Below are 22174 nucleotides of genomic sequence, written 5' to 3' on the forward strand. Positions count from 1 at the left end.
CATCAGAAAAGTACATAATTAAAGTGTTATTTTTATTAAAATTGTTTATCTGTTTTACTTTTTACCCATTTTGTTTTTGGGCCTGATTTCAATTAAGTTTTCTTAATTTTCATTTAAATTATTTTAAGTGGCATAAGAACTGTTTTATTTTTGTCTGTTATTTAATTTTATATTTTTTATTTATCAGACTAAAATCATAGGTTAAACGAAAACAAATGAAATTAAGCTTTTATAGGATTACTAAAATTATCTTTTATCAGGTATTTCTTTAAGTGACAGTATTTAACTGAAGGTTAGTGGTTTAACTTTTAACCATACTCTCTGTTTTAGTAAAGTTAAACATTTATTTGGAAAGTTGACAACAAATAGTTTCGAATTTTTGGTAGGAATAATGAATGTAAAAAGGAGTTATCGGGTTCTTTAGACAATTAAATGAATTAAATTTACACATAGATGGATTTGTCATGTCGTATTATAGTATAGTTATTGTTGTATTATTTGTTAATAAACGCTTAGAGGGTTTTCCTATCATTTACTTATAAACAATCCAAATCACTAACCAGGTTTCCTCTTGTTAAGTTTCCTTTCTTGTTTGTATTATAGCGTAAATCATTTATTTAGTTAACTTAAAGATTTAGGTTCCCGGATGTTCTAATGAAAATAATAAACATCTTGGGCTTCTTTTACAAATCGCTTAGGCTGAAAAATTATTATCATAATTTACATTTACTATAGGTACATTTGGATTAAATTTAGTTTCAACTAAATACGAATTAAACGTAGTTGTAAGGTAATGCTAAAAATTAGTTACTACACGTTAGTTACACATATATTAAGTTCTGGTACCGGAAACCGACTGAGATAGCGATTTCGATCCCCAATCCATCTAGCTAGTAACAATTAAACGTTGACATCGACATAGCATAGTGGATATTCCGTTCGAATCTTTCAAGACATTTAGCAGCTTAAACCGATATCATAACATTATCTTCCAATTCGGTTGGTTAAATAAATATCTTTAGTTTTAACATTAGGTATAAGCGTTTCAATTTCATTATTTATTTGTTGACTAGTTAGACACTTAGCTTTCCTCAATTCGGATGATAGGTTAATATCAATAAGTTTGCCTCTTCGGCATTTCTTTTTTTTTCTGGACAGTGTACGTTCATATTGCATAGATCGTTTCTTAAGAGTTAGAAATTGTGGGTGGTTTACCGAGTAGGTCGCATAGATTAATTTTATTCAACAAAATGTTCTTCAACACATTTACTAATGCTAAGATTATTTGATGATGGAATCGCATAAAATGGCTTTGCCTTTTGATGGGAGTAGTTTGTTTTTACTGATGGTAGCATTCCTGTTTTGGAACCCTGTCTGAAATATGGTGGAAATATAGTTAACAAAGTTGAAGGCTTGCTGAAGCTCTGATTCAACCGAAATTAAATTATGGTAGAATCTATATTAAGCCTCTAAATTTAATAATTACTGTTGGCAAAGTTTTGAAACCCAACAATTAGATATTTTCATGTTCTAGTACACAGTTAGCACATTTTAAACGACACACCAGCTAGGTTGAATATTTAAATAAAAAGGTTCTGACGTCAATAAACCACTGATTTCATTTCTTAATGTTCTTCGCTTAAGGCTTTGTTTCCAATACAGAAATATGTTTTTTGTTTGAAGCAACAATGGAAGAACAATGTGTACAACTAAAGCGGAAATAGGAAATATCAAACCACATTGATTGTCTTGTCTTGTCGATGCACAATTAAGCATTCAATGTTTGTGTATGAGTTTTTATAAAAACCGTCTCTTTTCCTATATTATGTTACATTTTCATTTTGCTGCACAACTTTTGTCGTCTTTTCCTGAAGCTCCCCATCTATAGGTTGTTTTTTGGGGGATGATGAAATATATGGGGTGTGTAAAATATGGGGGAGTTACTTTTGCGTGTAAATATATTTCCTGGCATGGGTAATTTAATAAAAAAGTAATTCAATTGAAGATTCATGTTGTGAATCGCAGTTAACATTAAAAAATCAACACGGCCTTGTATAAATATTAAATAATCCGTAATTGCCAAGTGCTATTTTTATATATCGGTGGTTGGTTGGGCACACAAAACCCATACATTATTTATTCATGTGTTTATATAGTATCTATTTTTTGCCATTTCAAACCAATTTATTGAGACAAATTGTAAATTCAATTAGTGGATGCAAAGCAAATAAGCACAGCGTTCAAAATGGGTTTAATAGAATATTCCACAGTCTGAATTAAATTAATTTTTCGCTTGTTATTTATTTAATGCTTTAATTGACAGTGAAGAAAACGGCTCAAATAGCTTAAATTTTTAATAAAGCTTGCGGAAAACAACGAAATCTGAAAAATCTTAACTAAAAAACTCATTTAAGATAGTTCTTTTGGTTGGTAATATTCCATTTAGCTAAGTGTAAATTTATATTTTAGTATTCTATTATTCTTTATGCATATTTGTAGTAAAGTAAATCGTGTTGAGAGCTCGGTTTCTCTTGTTGTCGGTATACCAATTCCATTCCTGAATCAAACATTGGTTTGGTGGTTTTGTTTAGTTTTGTTCTCGAAATTAAATTCATTTACACATACAGTTATCGTACATATACATATTTATATAGTAAATACATATATAAGACCAATTCGCTTTTCACGGCAGGATTAAATTCATAATATGCTCAAAAAATTACATATTCTTTATAATCTTTATAATCTTCGTCGACCTCATCGTTAGTTATATAATAACACACTCATAAAGTTTAAAGATTCTTCCTTCGATATTTTGCCTAATCTAATGTTAATTACTAATATGTTTCATTTCCTCGTTTTCCATCAATTTCACTGGTGTTTTTGCATGCTTGTTTGGGTTCTCCTTCTTCTTTCTTTTTTTTGTAATAGATTTTGTTTTTTTAATGGGGTTGTCAATTTCTTTGCGTTGCTTATTGCATTTAAAGATCTATAAGGGATATTATAGTCCTGGAAGTGCGTAGCCCTGGCTCAAGCTCGCCCTCTTGTCATCAAAGGTCATTGTCGAACATTTGCAGCGATCGCGTTACCAAGTCGTCCTTCAGGCAGGCCTCCAAAAACTCCTCTATCGTTATAATGCCGTCCTGATTCAAGTCCAGTTTGCGGAACACACGATCAACCTGGTCAATAAAAGTTAAAACAGGCTTAGTTTTAAGTGCTCAAAATATATTTTAAAGTCGTTAAATAAATATTTTTGGGAACCCTAATTTCTTACAATATTTAAATATACCAAAGACCAACCTTTTTTTTTTAATTTTTTCATGCTTTGTGTTGTGAAAACCTTATCAACAAAAAACGAAAAATAAGTAAAGTTTCTTTAATCCCATTTTCCTTTATTATTATTGTCCAGCCTTTGGCTACCAGAAATCCCTTTTCCAATTAAATCCCTCATTTCAATTTCAGCGACTTTTCATCGGCGTTTTCATTGAAGCATTATCAACGGGAAAACGCGAAACCTTCATCATTAAGTAAAATATCCGCTGCTGTTTCCGCACATGAAAGTTTCCGTTTTCCCTTCACTCGCCTTTCACCCAACAGCCGATGCAATTTCGTTTCCCATCCCTTGGATTCCATATGTATCTGCCTTTCCATATGTATCTTCTGTGTGTTCCCAATCATAATTACTCATACGCACTGTGCACCGCACCGACTAACGTCAGCGGATGCAGCACGATTTATGAAGTGTGGCTTTTGCATAAAAAATGAAGCGCACAAATCTGCGTCATAGGAAGTGCGATGAATATGCGGATAGATATTTAAGCAGAAAGGCCTAGAACGTGACACTCATTCGAGATAAACACGGATTTTGTTTTGCATTTGTCGCCACATGAATGAAGCTCTTCAGTGAAATGAGTAAAGCTCAGAACTTGGATTGTGTAAGCCAAAAATAACCTTTTGCCGAGGGTGTAATTTGGCAAAACAAACACTTAGCAAAATTAAAAAATATTGAAAAGAAGCTCAAGTTAAAGGTGCCAAAAAGTATGCTATGATATATTTTTAAGCCAAAAGCTGTACTTCATTCCCAATTACAGCGTTAAGTTTTACTTTTACATAACTTTAGACACCTTTGTAGGTAACTATAAGACCCTAGTTATTTATTTTATTATAACAGTGCTTAAAAGTGTGCTAAAATATATTTTTTACTTTGTTAGATTTTTTATTGCATACTTTTAGACACTTTTATAGGTGAATTTAAATGCAGAGACTTCTTTGAGAGTCAATCCCAATCAATTCGTCGATTATAAAGATTGGAATATTATTGAAATAAATAGAGGTTCTCCTACCTGATCCCTTGCCTTGCGGTCGTCCTCAGGCTGATGCGGTCTCCTTCCCATAAGCTCGTGAATGGCCAAGATGATTTCGCTCAGTTCGCCGCGACTGATCCTTCCGTCGCCATTCAGGTCGTACAACTTGAAGGTCCAGCGCAGTCGTTCGTACACCGAACCCCTCAGCAGGGTCGACAAGGTGACCAGTAAATCCTAATAATCATTAAAATGTATTAATAGGTATGAACGCCAAAGATTGCGTAAATGTTATTATAATGGGAAATAATTACCCGAAAACTAATGGCGCCATTGCAATTAACATCGAACGCTTTGAACACATAATGAGCGTATAAACTCGAATCTTTATAAATAGAAAAAGCAAAGGAGGCGTGTTAGGGTGATTTTTTTCTTCTTTTATTTCTCTTGTTTTTTTTGGCTGTTCGGGTATTTTGGGGTATTTTGGCATTTGGGCGCAGCTGCTGCAAGGACGAAATGTTCGCTTAAATGGCGCTTTATGACGCGCAACTATAAAAAGGAAAGCATAAGACCTTAGCGACAGCACCCACATACACAAATACACACCCTAAATGGGGGACATTTATATACGACTCACAGTCGCACACACATTCTCAAATACTTACTGCCATGTGGAAAGAATTTGGCGTAAATATCCTTAAAACAATCCTCGTGCACCACGCCCTCGGGACATTCCTGCGAAAAAAGGAAAGAAATCGCCATGAAAGTGTTTGCTCGGTTAATAAAGAAAAAAGCAAATGTAATGACACTGGATTCCAAAGGGGCGGAAAGGACTAGACCGCGAGGAATCTGGCATAACTTATGAGAGCTTTTTATTAGGAAGGTACTCAAGGATCACAAGTTTGGTTACCCTTAAAATATAATTAAATAATTACAACATTAAATCTAAAGTAATGTTTTTAAACATATTTAAAATTTGTAACCTATCAATATAATAGGTACACCCAAAAAAAAATGATCATAGAAACTAAACTATTCGTACATTAAAACTAAACTATTGAGTGTCAAAAATATCTTGATAAGATGCGTATTAACCTTATGACACCGAAAGTATTAAGCTGAAACTTTCGAAGTTATCAAAGTTAAACTAACGAGTATACAATTTATACTCACTCAGTGTACTGTAATTTTTGCTGATAGTTTACTTTTTATACTATTTAGTATAAAAGCTATGCTATGTAGTCTCCGTTTTATACTATTTCGTATACATATTATACTAATCTAGAGGGCCGTAGTATACTTTTTAAGCTATTTATCGAAATCGTTAGTATACATTTTATACTATTTCGTATAAAACTTATACGAATTCCCCGTTGCCTGTAGTATACATAAAATTTATACTATTTTGTTTTTCGTGGTATCCCAAACCCAATAAAATCAAGTTGTATGTTGTTTTTCTTTTATTTCTATTTCACATATTATTTTGTTATTATTTCATAAATTTTCATATTTTTTTGCGCAACATACATAACATGTTTTAGCTCCTTTTTTTTTTATTCCTTTACCTAACACGTATATACAGACTAAAATAAGTACAAGCAACAAGAGTAGGGGCCGTGATTGCGCGGTATCACCGCAAGGTATTGCTTAGCGCAATGGTAGCCACCTAGGCTGTAGCTTCTCTCCTCTCCTTCTCGATGCGACGCAGCGTTCGCAGTACACTCGCTGCGAAGGCTGCCGTCGCTGGCCGAACTCTTGCCCCGGTGGTCTTCATCAGCATTTGGCGATCAGACCCGAAGCGGCGACATTAAAATAGGACATGCTGATCGTCCTCAACAATCCCACTGCCGCACTCTGGACAACCGTTCTCCGTGTCGTGCCCGAAGCTTCGGAAGCAACCATGTCCACTCAGCGCCTGCGTGGGGTAGAAATCTACCTGGCCGTGCTTCCTAATTACCCTTGCATCCAGCGTCCAGCGTCCCTTGCTGGAGTTGTCCCAGGCTGCCTGCCAGTTGTCGACGCTCTGCATCCTGGCACTCCTCTTCACCTCGGTCTTGGTTCTGTGGCTCCCGCACCAGTTCACATAGGGGAACTTGGCCTGCAATGACGAGCGCTGCGTCGTCCGAGATCGTCCGGATGGCAATAATAATTAACGCGTCAAGCAACGCCAACTCCGGTAGCATTTTCTGTGTTCGTATACTCGCTTTTGTCCTGGTTTCACACCAAAATATATGTTCGAATAATCGCTATTGTCCTAGTTTCACACCATGAAAAACTATTTAATGTTCAGTATACTATTTATACTACTGAGTCTCACTCATATAATAATTAGTATAAGCTTAATACTACAAAGTATACAGTTGAAACTAATAAGTGTTGAGTTAATACTTACATTTTTATACTAACTTTAGTATACTTTTAACACAACGCTTATTAAGTGTATACTTTTGGTTTTTTTTTTGGGTGTACGTTTTTGATATTTAATTTACATTAAGTATAGTCTTTATACAATAAAAAGGTTCTAAATTTTTTCCATTTATAGTAGTTAAGAACTCAAGACTACAAGTTGCTAATCAGCAAAAAAAGGTATCATTGAGGTATCAGCGAGCAAAGTGTCACAAAGACAAACTATCATTGAGCCAAACAGTCAATAGGGCAAACTCCAAGTGAGCCAAACTGACTCTGGCTCATACCATCCATTCACTTGACCCCTCAGCTCATCTCTTGTTGACCCACATATTGAAACTTTTTTCGCTGAACGAGCCATTTTCCGCACTCTTTGGTGGCAAAGTGCTTGGACACACACAATCGCTTACAAGGAGCGAATTCATTTGCAATGAAATTCAAAACGCGTGTGCATTAAAAGGACTGCCATTCGAAGAGCTCTCCTTTTCACATCGCAACTGGCCAGCAAGTTGTCTTTGGCTCATAAACTTGAGGGCTATATTTTTTGGGTTAAGTGGGTGGGGAGGTTATGAAAAGAGGTTCGCCCCCAAATTTATGTCATTTATTCTGTCGTTCATTCAGTCATCGGGGGGAATTCACAGTTAAAAAATATTTTATGTAGACTTTCCTGGTATTATAGACTCTAAATTTAGGGAAAGCGTTTAAATTTAATTTATTACTAGGGGTTTCAAAAACACTTATTTAAGCATCTAAAAGTAGGCAATGAAAAGGAGTCATCCTAGATCTATGGGATAAACATTGAAGCCTATGCCTTGGTAATATAAAACCTGATTAAAAATAATTATTTATTTGCTATAATTTTTTAAAATTTAATTTAATACTGGTGATTTTAAAAACACTTATTAAGGCGTCTAAAAGTAAGCAGTTAAAAAAATGCATTGTAATCCTATGGATTAAACATATATAGAAGCCTACTTTTAGACACCTTTATAAGTGATAAAACAAACCCTTCTTAAACAACTATATATTTATGAAATAAACAATTAATAATTGATAATTTTTGGACGTAATAAATCATTCGTTATCCTACCGTTTTGAATCCTCTGTACATGACCCGGATTTCCTGTTTGGTGAACTTGGTCTGCCGGCACAGATCCTCGAGGGCTACGGGAATGGGCTTAGGCACTCGTGTGTGTTCCAACTCATAGACCACCTCCTCGATGGGACTTTCCGGCGGTGAGGCCATGGTTGCTCCTGACTTATTGTTGACTGGCTGCCGTGTCTAATTAATTTCGGTGCTGATTATGATTGGCGGCCTAATGTCAATTTGCATTTGAGGTGCTCGGTTTTTAGGGGCTCAAGAGCGAACTCATTATGCCTGAAATTCGCTGAGAGTATACAATTTCTTTGTCCTTTTTTATGGGCTCTCCACCTTTTCAGCGGCTGCTGCTCTGAATCCCTTTCAGCGTATCCTTTTCTTTTTTTTGTGGTTTTCGGTTTCGGTTTCCTTTACGCCATTCTGCTAAGTCGCTAATGAGGCTACCATTGCTGTAACGAAATGGAAGAAGTGAGCAGGTGAGATAGATATTTTTACACTGCGAAAAAAACAAGTAATATTGGGAAAACATTCCTATAGGGGTGCCACAGAATTCAATATTAAATGCCATTTTAGGTGTCTAAAAGTATGCAGTGAATAAAGGAATAATGCTTGTGAGTTTAAAATCTATTGTTGCATACTTTCAGACACCTAAAATTACATTTATAAGTGATTTCAAAATTTATTTCACTTATATGTCCTGATAGTGATATTTTATTTCGGTTATAAAATATATTTTTCCACCTGCCCTTAAAATGCTTCATCTTAGAGAAGTAGCTTTTCATTTAAAAATAATCATTTTAAAATATTTAGGATCTTCAGAAGTATTAAATTTAATATTTTTATTATTATATTATTATAAATATACCCATAACAAAATGTTTTTATTAAGAATAGTGCTTTTATAATGTTTTGGATCTTTAAAATTGTATAATGCTAACTATTTATTTTTAAAATATAACCAAAACTTAAATTTAATATTTTCCGGCTCACATAAATCAGTGCAGTAAGCCAGGGCAAGGACACTTGCAGCTGCCGGAAGTGCAACTCGTAGCCACAGCTGTGGGTATGGGTACACCTTTGGACCCACATCCCCATCCACACCATTTATATATAACCACATCGAGTATACGCCTTGTTGACTCCCACTGCCTGGGGCAAGATGCAAATGAAGATTATTATTGCGTGCCATAAATCAAAGGCGAATCGAGTTATGCGCGCTCTTTGGCGTACTTGCAGCACCTTTACCTTTGCTGCAATTTCTGCAGGGAAAAATGGGTGGATTTTTGTGGGCGTGGCAAGGCTGCTTCCCAGATGAAATTAATGAGCACTTTGCATGCAAATGAATTGAAAGAGAATTTGTTCCAACTCTGGATTTGCTTTGCTTCGACAGCATAAACACAATGCAAATCAGCTTAAGATATTGAGTTGCATTGTTGACGTTGTTATTGAAGTGTTTTAGAAGTCGCAAGAAAAACAAATAAACGCAGTAAGAACTAGATAAACCAATAAACGAAAGGTCACGTCCAATATTATATTACCTACAGCCTAGAATTTAAATGAAAATTCAATTATAAATGGTTTACATATTAAATTCTCACGTTGAATATATTTTTTGTTGGCTTGTTAAATATTTGCAGTCACAATTTATCACAGGAAAATCAATAAAGATATTAGATTATTAAAATGGCCATAAATATTCATTATTCAAACAGAAACATTGACAGCAATTACTTGCTAATTTTTCCACCCATGCCAATAGGACTATTCGATTACGTTTATTGCTCATTCCTCATAGTAAAAGCAATCCGCAAATAAAATCCCATAAATCCACAAATTGAATTTTCTCGCAATGACTCGCCTGCACCAGCTTAAATCAAATCTTCGGCGAACTTTTCCCGTTTTTACTCTGACAAATTTCAACAGCACTTCAATATTTATCAGCGAAAAGTCAAAAAGTGTGTGCTGCAGACTATTTCCACTCTATTTCCATTTTGCATTTCCATTCTATTTGCAACCACCCACCCACTCACACACACAAAACCCTTGTTAGCTTAGGGAGGGAAAACGGTGGAAAGGGGTTTTCCATTTCCGACGTCACGGCTATTTTTCAGTTGGAATTGATTAAGCGGTAGATAGACCAAAAACGGGGTCACTACGAGAGGAAATTGCTTTGACAGTTTTAATCCAAGTAAAAGTATTTATATTCCTTTTTCGCCGCTTTCTATTTCTGCATTTTCAAGATCGCTTTTCACCCACTCATCCTACGTACTTTACACTTTAATCTAAAGGCAATTCAATCCATCAATTTCCGGTTATCCAAATGTGTACAAAGCAAATAGCGATTTTAAAATTCCCCAAAAAAAATGTTAGCATATTATTCTGGAAATAAAATGTTGGTAAAAGAATTTATTTGTTTTTATAATATTTTTTAAAATTAGTTTTGTTTAATATATCTTCTTAATACTTGCAACAATATCCGGAATATATCTATTTAAATCAAAAACATATTACCTCTTTAAAAACGCAAATATAAATTTTAACCTATTTTAAAAAACTTTTAAAAAATATCCCTAGACAAATCTTAGTTTTTTCCCCTAGTACAAAGTCACTTGCCAAAATAAGAGTATCCTAAACAAGTTTGCCAAAAATTGGTTGGCGGAAAACTTAATTTCCCAGTAGCCTAAGGATTTTCAGGCTCTTCCGCACTTTCTTGCTGAAAGCATAAATAATTCATAAACCGCCAAAGTAAGTCTTAAATATTTATGCCTGCTCCCCGAGTCAAGCTCGAAGTGGAATCAATATCTTTAACCCAAGCGAGCTCTTTAAGCCACAAGCAACTGCTAAATGTTCTTTGCCATTAGCATAAATAGCATTAAAAGCGAAGAGCGCCATAAAACCGACTACAATGTCATACTTAACTGCTCGAGCTGCAGCCAACTAATTTCATGACTTTATTTAGCACAAATCTCTGTGGCCCAGTCGATGGGAAAAGTGCGGGAAAATGACAGGAAAATGGGGGAAGGGATGGGGAAGGGGGGAAAGTGGGGGAGTGGAAAGCGTGCAACGGCCTGCATTTTACAACATTTGAAACCATGTTGGAGTCACGCCTTGGGCACAGGCATGGACAGGGTTTCCTCTAATGCACTTAAAGAAAATATTTAATGTCATTAGAACTGATAAAAAACCAAATAAGAGATCCTAAAAAATCATGTTAAGAAATCTTTATTTTGTCACTGTATCTTTTGTTATATCTTTTGTGTAAATCTATAAAAATAACAATATGTTATTAGGCTGCTAAAAAAAATATATGTATTTTTATATTGTAAGAACTATTGCAAGATAATGTTCTTAAGTACTGTATTAAAACATTGATAGTTAAACTTTTTTATACATTTTAGGCTGCTTAACTTTTAGTTTTATGTATAGATTTTTTAGGTAATATAATATTTTTTTCTAAAAATCTTTAAGAATATTTTGAAACCTTTGAAATTATTTATGTGTATTTAATTGAGCATCCAAAAATACCTTATATAACCAAGCCATATACTATTTTCTCTCTCTGTAGCATTCCTTTTCAACACTCCCTACCCATACACACACACACCCACATGGTGCTTTCGAATGCAGTTTTCGGGCCTGTGTGTGTGGGTGCCTGTGCATGTAAAATGTTTGTCAAATATCACGTATACGACATGTGCTTCCGGCCAAGAGCGCACGAACACCCTCGAATAACCGGGCAACGGAGCGAGTCGCGTCGATTCGATTCCCCTCACTGCCAGGACACAGCTAATTAAATATTAAACCAGGTCAGAGTGTAAACGCTATAATGCGAAAATCCTTATTAGCCAATTGCTGATTTGAGAAGGGAATATTTCTGGGAGCACACTGAAATGCACTCAAGCCGGATTGCAAAAGGGATATGCAAATTCTCTTGCCAAGAACCGTATGTTTATTCATTTGTCTAATTGTGTTGTGTGTTGTTCTTGCCGCTGCCAAGATACCGGGGATCTCGAGGGACTTTTGGGGGGCTTTGTGGGTCCTCTGGTGGCATGTCAGGACTTAAACTTATAAATGGCAACGACAACAGCAGCATTCGAGGCAAGGACAAGGCTTGGCCGGGCCAAAAGCAACTTGCATGCAGTCATGCAATGCCACTCGAATGATGAAAAATAAAGCTAGAACTAAAACTAAACAAGAACGCACGCCAGGCCTCCCACTCTTTCTGCCAAACTGAAATTGTCAACAGTGGTTTGTGTATTTATACAAAAATATATTTGACATTGCCGGTGGGGGAAGAGCTCGGCGAACGAGTATTTACATATTAAATGAAATTATTTAGCAGCAGAGCCATTCCTAATGATGTGCAAATACAGCGAATGTTTTATTTAATGGGAAAATATACTCAATAAATTGATAGACGAGGACATAAATGATAAATGTGTCTGGGATATAAAGGATTTGAATAAAAAAACTTGCCACATAAAAAGAGAGTGAATTAATCATCACTTGTGATTAAATAATTATTTATAGACCGCTTAAAATTGAGGAAGGTATTATAAATTAATTATATATATTTAATTTGAGTTGAATTTTTTATTGTATATTCCTAAACATTATATACTTAAGTAAATAAAAAGGGTACCATTTCAAAAAATATTATATGATTTAATAAAAGGTTCCTAAATGTTTTTCTCTTTTAAAGTAAGTAATCTAATTAATTACCTTAGGTAGTAACCGTTTTTCAAACTCCTAAAAATAATTTTCCATTTTTTAAAGCTATTAAAATCCATAAAAACACAAAATATGGCTGCCTTTTCAAACATTTTAATTACTACAATTCATTCCTAGTTTTAAGCCTTTCCATGATGATCACACTGTGCGGGTTTCATGTCTCCGAGGCGGTTCCATTGTCGTTTCCTGCTGTTTTCATGCCACTTTCATGGACAACTGAGACCGACTGGCACAATGAGAGGAGTGCCAAGCTCGAAAGACGGCAAAACGAACCCGGAGATATTTAAATAGGGACTTCCAGAACCGAACCGATATAACACGCAACTGCAAAAACCACAGAGCCACTACAATTTGGAGAGCATTATTAAATTGCGGTCATATCTACGCCGTATCTGGGTTTGTACATCATATTTTTTCATTGGGGGCCGCGCTGTGAACTACAAAAATTGAATTTTTTGCCTAAGCCTTTGTTGGCATGCGCCCATAAGTTTTGGTTCGTGGGCAAATCTCGTTGCGCCTACCAAAGACAATAAATCAACGCCAATTATATGCCATTTTTTGGGTGGCTCTCCTGCTTTTCTGGCTTTCCACCAAGGCAAGCGATGACGACAGTTGATTTTGGGGTTTTCAACACTTTTCAGTCCGGCTTTTGGCCAAAATCAGGCCAACAATGTTAAATGGGCAAATAATGAACATGTCTCTTCGTGTACCTCGGTTCGAATGTGCCAAGTGGAAATGCATTTGCCACAGATTAGAGGGGATATTGTGTGCACTTTGCTGCTGACATGAGTCTGTTGGGGATTTGAGATAATGGACTGATTGTTTTCCAAACGGTCGACCGAATAAACGTTCAATTATTAATCATGACGGCACTTAAACAAGACACCTAAGTTGCTGACAGGCAAATCGATAAATGGTTTTTGGACCAGCCTAATGTTTTTGCCAATGATTAGACAGTTTTCACACAAACATGCTGATGTATGGTGACACAAATGTGTTTTAATTGATGCTGATATTTGAACTAAGCTTTGCAATTAATTTGTTGGCTAGAAGATGGATTTATAATTTGTGGTTTTATCGTTGACTAATGACCTCTGCTTAATATCTGAAATCAATTAATGGGAAACAAGAATGAATAGTTATTTGTGGTTGTGCTATAGAAATTGCCAGAGATTTATATTCAAATCTAACAGTGTCTAAAAGTAGGCAGCAATAAATGAGAAACTAGGAGTTTTGGATTACAAATATAATTGTAGCATACTTTTGAACATATTTATTATAATAATCTTTCTATAGGTGGTAATAAATTCAAAAGGTATCTAAAAGTACGCAGCAATAAATTAAAAATAAGTAGTTTTGATCACAAAAAAGCTGTAGCATACTTTTAGACACCTGTTTTATCCTAGTGATTTCTGCCACCCTCGTATTAATTTTATCTTATCTCCCCCTCAACTCTGAACCCTATCATGTGGTATAATTTATCTGTAAATATCTGACAGCATGACGCATAATTAAAGTTGGAAATTGTGCCAAAATATATTCTGCCAATTGCCAAGAGATATGAGATATGAGAGGAAGTTGGCCCTCGGCCAATGTAGATACAAATGGCCTATCAGAGAGTTATGAGATAGGCGAAAGGAAGTCATTATTCTCCATAAAGAGCCCAACAAAGTGCGTTCGGGACTTTATTAGCTTGGCACTGCATAAACTTAGTCTTAATTCAGCTATTTGACATTCGCTTTGAGTTTTCGGCAAGTAGCGGAGCTTGGGGAAATCAGCTAAAAAGCTAAAAGTGTTGATGAAAATCCACCCCCTTCTTTTTGAAGTTAGTTTTCGTTGGTTAATGGAAACGAGAGCGATAATTTAAGAGGGTATTTTTCAGCTGGCAACCACGACCTCCCCCTTTTTCGCCACCTTCTCTTAGATAAGCCAACTGAATTCTCGAGGCAACAATAACAAACGACTCCCAGGAGCCTCGAAAAAAGCAACGTGCAGCATATGGCGTTTTGGCTCTCAGCTTGCAAAATTTTTTTAGTTAAACATAAGAGGGAAAAGCCATTTCGGCAAAAACATTTTCGGCTATCTTAAATCAACAAAGGAGCGAATCGAGCCCCGGGACATTATTAGTTGCTCCTGATGCTCTAATCGCACTTCCGGCACGCGACACGAAATTTCTGGCACCTGTATATCGTTAAGAGTATATATAGCACCTAAACTTATTTTCTTATTTTGTGCAGAAGTTACCGGAAAATACTCCTATAAGTAGGCCCTAAAAATAAGTTAGTGATTAAGGAATCAACTATTTAAGTATTTTTTAGGAAACGTTACCTTATATTGTAATTATTTTTTATACCTAAATACTTTCTTTATAATATTAGTAATATTTCCTATAATTTCAAAATCTGTTATTATATATAATAATATATATATATTTTTTTTTTCACCCTCAGTTCACCCTCACCCTTTTTAATCTATTATTATCAGTTATATTAGAATACATTTTAAGATCTCCTTATGTGCTATAAATATTTAAAATTATAAAAATATATTTAATAATAAACATACCCCAACTTAAAAATCTAAAACCTCTTTTTTTTCTTTTATAAAATTGTTTCTTTCCTGAGAATGACAAGCAGTTTCTAGTTAGTTTGCCTAACTACAACAATGTTTTTCTAACCCTGAAACCTCTATTTTTCCGCATTATTTTTAAGCATCAACCGAAAGAGCCCTTCAAAAAAGTATCTGCAGCAAAATTGCAGCTGAAGTGGCCTCATCCAAAATGAAGTAGCAATCACAGATGAGCAATTCCTGCACTTAAAGTCGCCCGGAATGATGAACTTAACCATGAACTGTATACATTTCGAGTGGCATAGGGCCACTTGGATTCATTCAAGCATTAGATGGCAATCAGCTCAAGATACATATATGTATGTACATTGTGCACACATGTGACTGCCGGCATTTCCAGGCGAAAAAGGATGAGGGAAAATTTTGATGGCGGAAGCTAGTTACTGGCCATCTATGGAGCAATCAGTTTTCATTAATTTGGCAGCAGTTAGAGCTTACTAAAAATTCAATATATGCCCAAAAAACGGAAGCTTAGCGACTTGTTCTATGCAAAAAGTTTTGCACACTGCATTTCCTTGCCATGGATAAAGTTTTAGTAACTCCCACGTCCAGAAAATGCTGTTATTTTTGGCAATGGCCAACAAGAAACTGACTTATTTGTTGGCCAGGCCAACAAAAAGGGTTGCTAGCAAACTGCCAAAATAGTTGCAACGACTTCAAATGGCTGGAGTGGGAGTTTGTAGTTCGCGAATTCTTAACTATAAGTCGTTACAAAGGCTACTCCCCGAAACCCCCAAAAACCGATCCATGGATATGGTATAACTATATGTATTGGAGGATATTCCCACCCGCTAGTCCTGATGGCCCCCGGAACTTCCGGTTCGGCGATATGCGCCAACTTTCAGACAATCATTCCAATTCATTCGGTGCCCTTTTCTTGGCCAAAAAGGCAAAAGCTTAGCGGGGTTCTGGCCAAGCTATAAATATGCCCAGAAATGTGGGAGTATGACCCACAAAACTTGACTGGACAGCAATTTTTTTGCTTGATTTGATTTAATTTATGAGCTGACTTAATTTATTTCCGCCAAGATGGAGGAAAAAAATCGAAACAAGTTAAATTGGCTTAGAAGATATAATTGCTTGTTGGTATAATTTGTCTGCTTATGTGATTTCTGTCAAACTAGTTTCTGATTTACTAAAAATAACTGTTCAGTTCTTAAATATATGTTTGAATTACGTTATTAGTTTACAAATTTTCTGTAGTCACTGTATATATACCCTCACAAAAATGCTAATTTTATGTCTTTCAAACTATTTATATGTGTTTTTCCCCACACTCAGAAACCAATTACACATTTCGGAATTTGTTTTTCCCAACTTTATACTGTTCTGCGAAAAATCAACTGCAAAACGAACTTTTTTTCTGGTTTCTGCTCAACATTTGTTTTGGCTTGCCTTATTTTTATGTTCACAATGAACATGGAAATCTACAAGAACAATAAACAGACCAAATAATAAAAAATTTAGCCAAAAACAAAAACCAAGGGCCGCACAATAACAACAAAAGCGATGGCAATGGCAATAAAAAGAAACATTCAACTCTCGCAACTCATACAACTTGTCAGAAAAGTGAGAGAGCGAGAAAAGCGTGGAAAACGGCCAAATTGGGGGGAAAAATTCGGAAAAGTATGCAATATTTTTTTGCTGTTGGTCCTTCAACTTTTCGGTGGCTCGTTGCTGACTTGGCAGGCCCGACATAGTAATTAAAGCTTGTAAGTGCCCTGCGTGGGTGGCTGAACATGGATGTGGCCACATTTTCAATTCCGGTCCTTCTAGAAAACTAGGGTATGCGGAGGTGCCGCAGAAATCACCCGGATTTTGAAATTAATTCTTAAGGTGTCTAAAAGTAGGCAATACTTTATTTTAAATCATATTTTATGAGTTATTTTTGTTGCATACTTTTATGCGTTGTTATAAATTTTCAAATGATTCATGATTTTCACATAAATTACTAAGCTCTTAAAATCAATTTAAAAAGGTTTCTAAAAGTATGCAACGTTTTATAGGTGATTTCTAGGCTAAAAGTTTTTAAGTTGTTCTTTATAGAACCAAGATGATCATCTAAAAGCTTTAATAAAATGGGGTTCTTAACAAAAGTTTCAAAGATACGCAAAGGACTGTTAAAAACTGAGTGCGGGGTATATTATAGTTGGGCATTTTTAACTTTTAAAATTTTTTTGTGCTTGGACTTGGCTTGTTAATTGCATGCTGCCTACATATGTTCGCTTGTAAAAGTGGATTTCCGACCATTACCCCATGGGGCAATTAAAAAATGTTACCAAAATCCTCGGCAGCAAAGACATTTAACTTTTCTGAAATTGTGGGTACTCTCATCTCGTTTCTTTTTTCATTTCGTTTTTCTTTTTCTGATTTCTTTTCTGACGTTTGTAACACATGGCGTATGCGTGTTACGGCTGCAGGCGCCAACTTTCGGACAAACTTTGCTCTTATCAGCTGGCGATAAAAATATAAGAGAGAAAAAAAGAAAAACCTACGTAAAATGTATGCTCATATATGGGATGGATCAGAATGTGTAAGTTTTATAGACACATCTGGCGGTTGGCTATATAAATTTCAAGTTTGTTGCTGCTCGAAAGTTAAACGTTTGGTTTTTCCCATTTAGCTGTGGCATCTGTGTGTGTGTGCACACACATGTTTTATGGCTTTAACCATGGGAAATGGAACAGTATTTTTTCCACGATAAGTTGACCATTAATGGTCGCCAAATGCTGGCAAATTGATGTTCATGCTGGGAATGGCTTGCGGTTGCCTTTGCTGGGACAAAATGGTTTTAGATACATATTTAAAGGCTTTCAAATGGCTTGCAATAATACTGCAACACGAAACTGTTACGAAATATAGATTTTTTTATTAGTAGGGCTTTTAAATAACTTATTAATGTTCCCAAAGTGTGCATCAGTATATTTTAAATCAAGCATTTATATGAACCATTCAGAAAAGTGTGGTTAATTTTTTACAGCATACTTTTGGGAACCTTTATAAAAATAAATATTTTTACTGAAATAACGAAGACCAACTTTTATTGATACTTTTTTCTGTGTTCTTAAACTGACCTAAGTTATTCGAAACTGAAAGTTACTTAACCAAGAGCCAGCTCATTTGACCAACCTTAATTATTCAACGAAGACAGAACGTTTGGCGATAGTCACGCCCCTTACTCATTACTCACTTAGGCCAAGACCATATCATTCGATTGGGCCAGTAATTACCACTGTCATTGAATGGCCCACGCACCTGACACCAAAAGTGATTAGGCAGTTTATAGCCGAAAAGCGTTGAATCATTTTGCAGCATTTTGTATTAGTTCGCGTGTCTTAAGGTTTGCGTTAAGGTTTCCTTTTGACCAAGGTTAAGGTGCTCTGACCTTTCACAGGTAAACAAAAGAGACCAGATATATGTTGGGAAAGAAAATGGTTTGCGTTTATTAAGAGAACCACAGAAATCACTAGGGAAATATGTGTAATCACTTATAAAGGTGTCCAAAAGTATGCAGTGAAAAAACAAACGTTCTCTTTGGGATTTAGTGAATTGGACCACCGGATATGAAAAATATAAAAATATTATGTTAAGTGATTAAAATCCTGTAAATACAAGTTATATTTTTTAGTATATTGTTTTGTGTTTTCATTTCATTTTAATTTATCCACCATATATCATATTCCAACACTGCAAACTTTCTGTTTTTTTTATCAACTGTCATGACTGTTGATTTAACAAATCAGTGATCAGATATTTAAATAAGATTTACCATTATTTCAATCATCATCACCTTTGGATTTTATTTTTAATAGTTTCCGAGTTTATTTTTTCAATGTTCGTTCGTGTGAATTTTATTTATAACTTTTCTATTTGCAGTTTCGTGTAGCATACATTTCTGCGCCCGCCCCGCCCCTTTTTCCTCTCATTCGCCCACTTGCAAAACAACAGCAGCCACTTTTATGTAGGCTCTTTAGCTGTGTGTGTGAGTTGGGGGGGGGGATGTGTTTTTGTATGGGTGAATGAAACTAGAGCGCACCTTGATTCTATTTTTAAATGCCACACAACACAACAATTGTCGCTTAGTTGCGCGTTAAGTGTTTTTTTCATCCAGCTTCCCGCCACCAAGTTCATTTCATTGTGCAGATGCAGCCTTTGCTAGATGGAAGCACTTAGAATAGTTGGCCAAATAGCGACAAGGATTATATAAATAGATCGTAGCAAATTTCGTTTTGGTAAGCTAAATGCCTTAAAACACTCTTCAAAAAGGGGCATAAATAAAAATCTGTTTGAGGGCTCTAAAAAGCTTAAAAAAGATATTGCATCTATGAAATGTGCTACAATAAAAGTTGCCATTCAATATTTCTTCTAACTATCCCTTTTTCCTATTTAAAATATTATATGAAATGATATGATCTTATATTATAATCATATCTTAAAAACTATAAGGAATATTATCAAAGAGTTACGATCTCGAGAATATAAACACATCTATTATTATATTTTGATCCCTAATTTAATATCGTATATACTAAGTTCAGGGACCAACTGATTCAACTTAATCAATCATGATATATCAATGTCGAATGAGTGAAAAAACTATTCGAACATAAGTTGACTTTTATAATCGGCTTGTGCATCTAAATGGAATTGGCATTTGGTTGATGGTTTATGGCCAAACTGCACGATAGTCCTTTTGGAGCTTATCAATTGTTGAACACAACTTTTGTTGGTTATTTTCCCCTCAGCTGCTTGTCGGGGATTAAATGGCACGGAAATTTTGGCTGAATAAATGGAAATTTAAACGCCACGTTTTGGCGTCCATTAGGAGAAATATTAAATTTATATAGCTCGTGAATGGACTAAATTTATAATATGTACATAAATTTCAACATTAAACAGTTCCACATAAAATTAGCATTTAAATTAGTTTTAGCCTATCAAATTATGTCAATAAATGGCAAGATTATGGCAAATTAGTATTTCTATCATGAGAGTTTTTAAAATGCAACATAAATTGTGAAATAGAATTATAAATGTATTTTCCTTTTACATATGAATTGTACCTAGTTGTTTCTTTTCAGGACTTAGGCATTTAAAAAAGTAGATTGTCTAATTTATGGTTATTTATTGCGCAGTATTTATTTTATTTTCTTCATTACACAATTCAGTGTTCGTTGTTTTGTTTTGTAAGGGTAAATATTGATATTTGAGATTCTAGTGGTTCCGAATTTAAATCGGAACATATGCATGCTTTCACTTATTTTGTAATTATAAACAAACTGTCGACACTTGGTCTAAAGGCCATAAATGTGGGCAGTTTAAAATATTTTTCATAATACCAAGAATAGTAAACAAGTTGGGCCAGGTGTGTGTCTAAAAACAAACGCGTATTTGTTTAAAAAATATGAAAAATACAATAAATAGCAACCTCAAAAGAAATTGGCCAAGCACTTTCATTGAAAAGCTATGTTTACTTTTTAATTACTATCCTCAATTAATAAATAGAAGACCTGGAATGGATCATAAATATTTTGCATAATTTCGCGAGAAATAAACAAATGTTTTGCATTTTTCAGTAGTATCTGTGTGTGTGAGGATTTTCCCTGATGGCGTGTGTATGGGTGCGTTGATGGTGCGACTTTGGCGCCTAGTCAAATAAATCGCATGCGATTAAAATTTTATACAAATAGCTTTAGAAGCGTGCGTTTTGCTTTGTTGTGTGCCATTTCCACCTTTTCTTTTTTCCATTTCCAGTCTTGAGCTTTGTTGTTTTTTTGTTTGTGTTTGTTTTTTTTTTATGGGGGCATGGCGTCAGTTAAATGAGTTGTTGTTTATAGTTCTTGGCCATGTGTGTGTGCGAAAAATTTGCATTTGTAGCGTAACGCTTTTGTTTACTTTGTAGGTTAGTTTGTTAGCCCATTGGCTTATATACGCACACATATAACTATATATACATATTTACCTTCGATGCCTTTTGATGGTGACGGCAGAAAGAAAGCGGCGAAAGCAGACGGAGAAATTGGCCAAAACGGAGATGAGTGGGAGGTGATGGCTGATGGCTGATGGGTGGGTGGTATTAGCCTCAAAGCATGCCAGCAAACAGCTCCTCCAAAGAACACTTGACTCCTTTCGATATTTGTATATGGGTAGGTAGGTAGGTTTACTTTCCTGCCCCCTGTTTGCGTGTCTCGTTTTAATTTGTTAATGATTTCGGCCTATTCAGTTATTTTGCATACTTTCCCGCTCACTTAATTTTTACTTTCTTCGATATTACATTTTAGCCATCAAGCAAGTATATGGCAAATTTACTTAGGGTCCTTTCTCAACATTTGTTGTTGCTGTGGGGAAAATGCCAGGCAGCAGCAGCAGCAGCAGCGGCGGAGAAAAGGAACAAGAAGAAAAACTGTATCTTTTAGATCCGGGCATATCCTTTATCTCAAACAGCGACAGCGGCAGCGGCAGCGACGCTGGCAGAGGCAGCAGCTGTAGCCCAAGCTTTAGCTGGAAAATTCCCCCTAGCTCTAGTTACTTTTCCAAAAATATTTATGATCGTTTATTCCCTCAAAAATGTTCAATAATTTCTTAGGCAGCAGCAACAATCGTTACCCTTTTGAATTCTAGTTATAAAAAAAATACACGAGAGCTGGAAAAACCGCGCAGCGTTATCCCCGTTCACCGTTTCGCCGTCAGACTTTTCACACACTTTTCCACACACACTGCTCATCCGCATCCGAGTCCCCATATAAGGCCAGAAACCGTTCGACGCGCGCACGCGAGTGTCCTATACACAACTGATTACAGGACTGCGAAAATGGAAAATGTTTGCCAGCAGGCAGCGGCGCTTCGGTTTTCGGTTTTCCGTTCCGTTCAGTTTTCCCTTCGCTCGCTCGGGAAAATCTCCGGCTATTCGCACAGCCAGGCTTCTGTTGCCGTTGCCGTTGCCGAAATATCCGGAGCCACTCCGCCGGAGACGGACGGACGGACCCGGAGAGAGAAGGAGAGAGGCGGA

At 35.6% G+C, this 22174-nt stretch overlaps 1 protein-coding gene across 1 annotated transcript; it reads right to left on the reverse strand.

Annotated features, from left to right (window-relative positions):
- Positions 1-53: 53 nt before the first annotated feature.
- On the reverse strand, positions 54-21951 carry LOC119548850 (Kv channel-interacting protein 1). The gene is made up of 7 exons (XM_037856475.1): positions 21772-21951; positions 21128-21503; positions 7798-8255; positions 4967-5036; positions 4616-4686; positions 4344-4538; positions 54-3179 (listed from the first exon to the last, which is right to left on the reverse strand). Exons 3-7 carry the CDS (start codon positions 7951-7953, stop codon positions 3051-3053), a joined length of 621 nt encoding a protein of 206 aa, XP_037712403.1. The 5' UTR covers positions 7954-8255; positions 21128-21503; positions 21772-21951; the 3' UTR covers positions 54-3050.
- Between the last annotated feature and the right edge of the window lie 223 nt (positions 21952-22174).

This window comes from Drosophila subpulchrella, chromosome 3R (assembly GCF_014743375.2).
Source record: "Drosophila subpulchrella strain 33 F10 #4 breed RU33 chromosome 3R, RU_Dsub_v1.1 Primary Assembly, whole genome shotgun sequence".
NCBI lineage: Eukaryota > Metazoa > Arthropoda > Insecta > Diptera > Drosophilidae > Drosophila > Drosophila subpulchrella.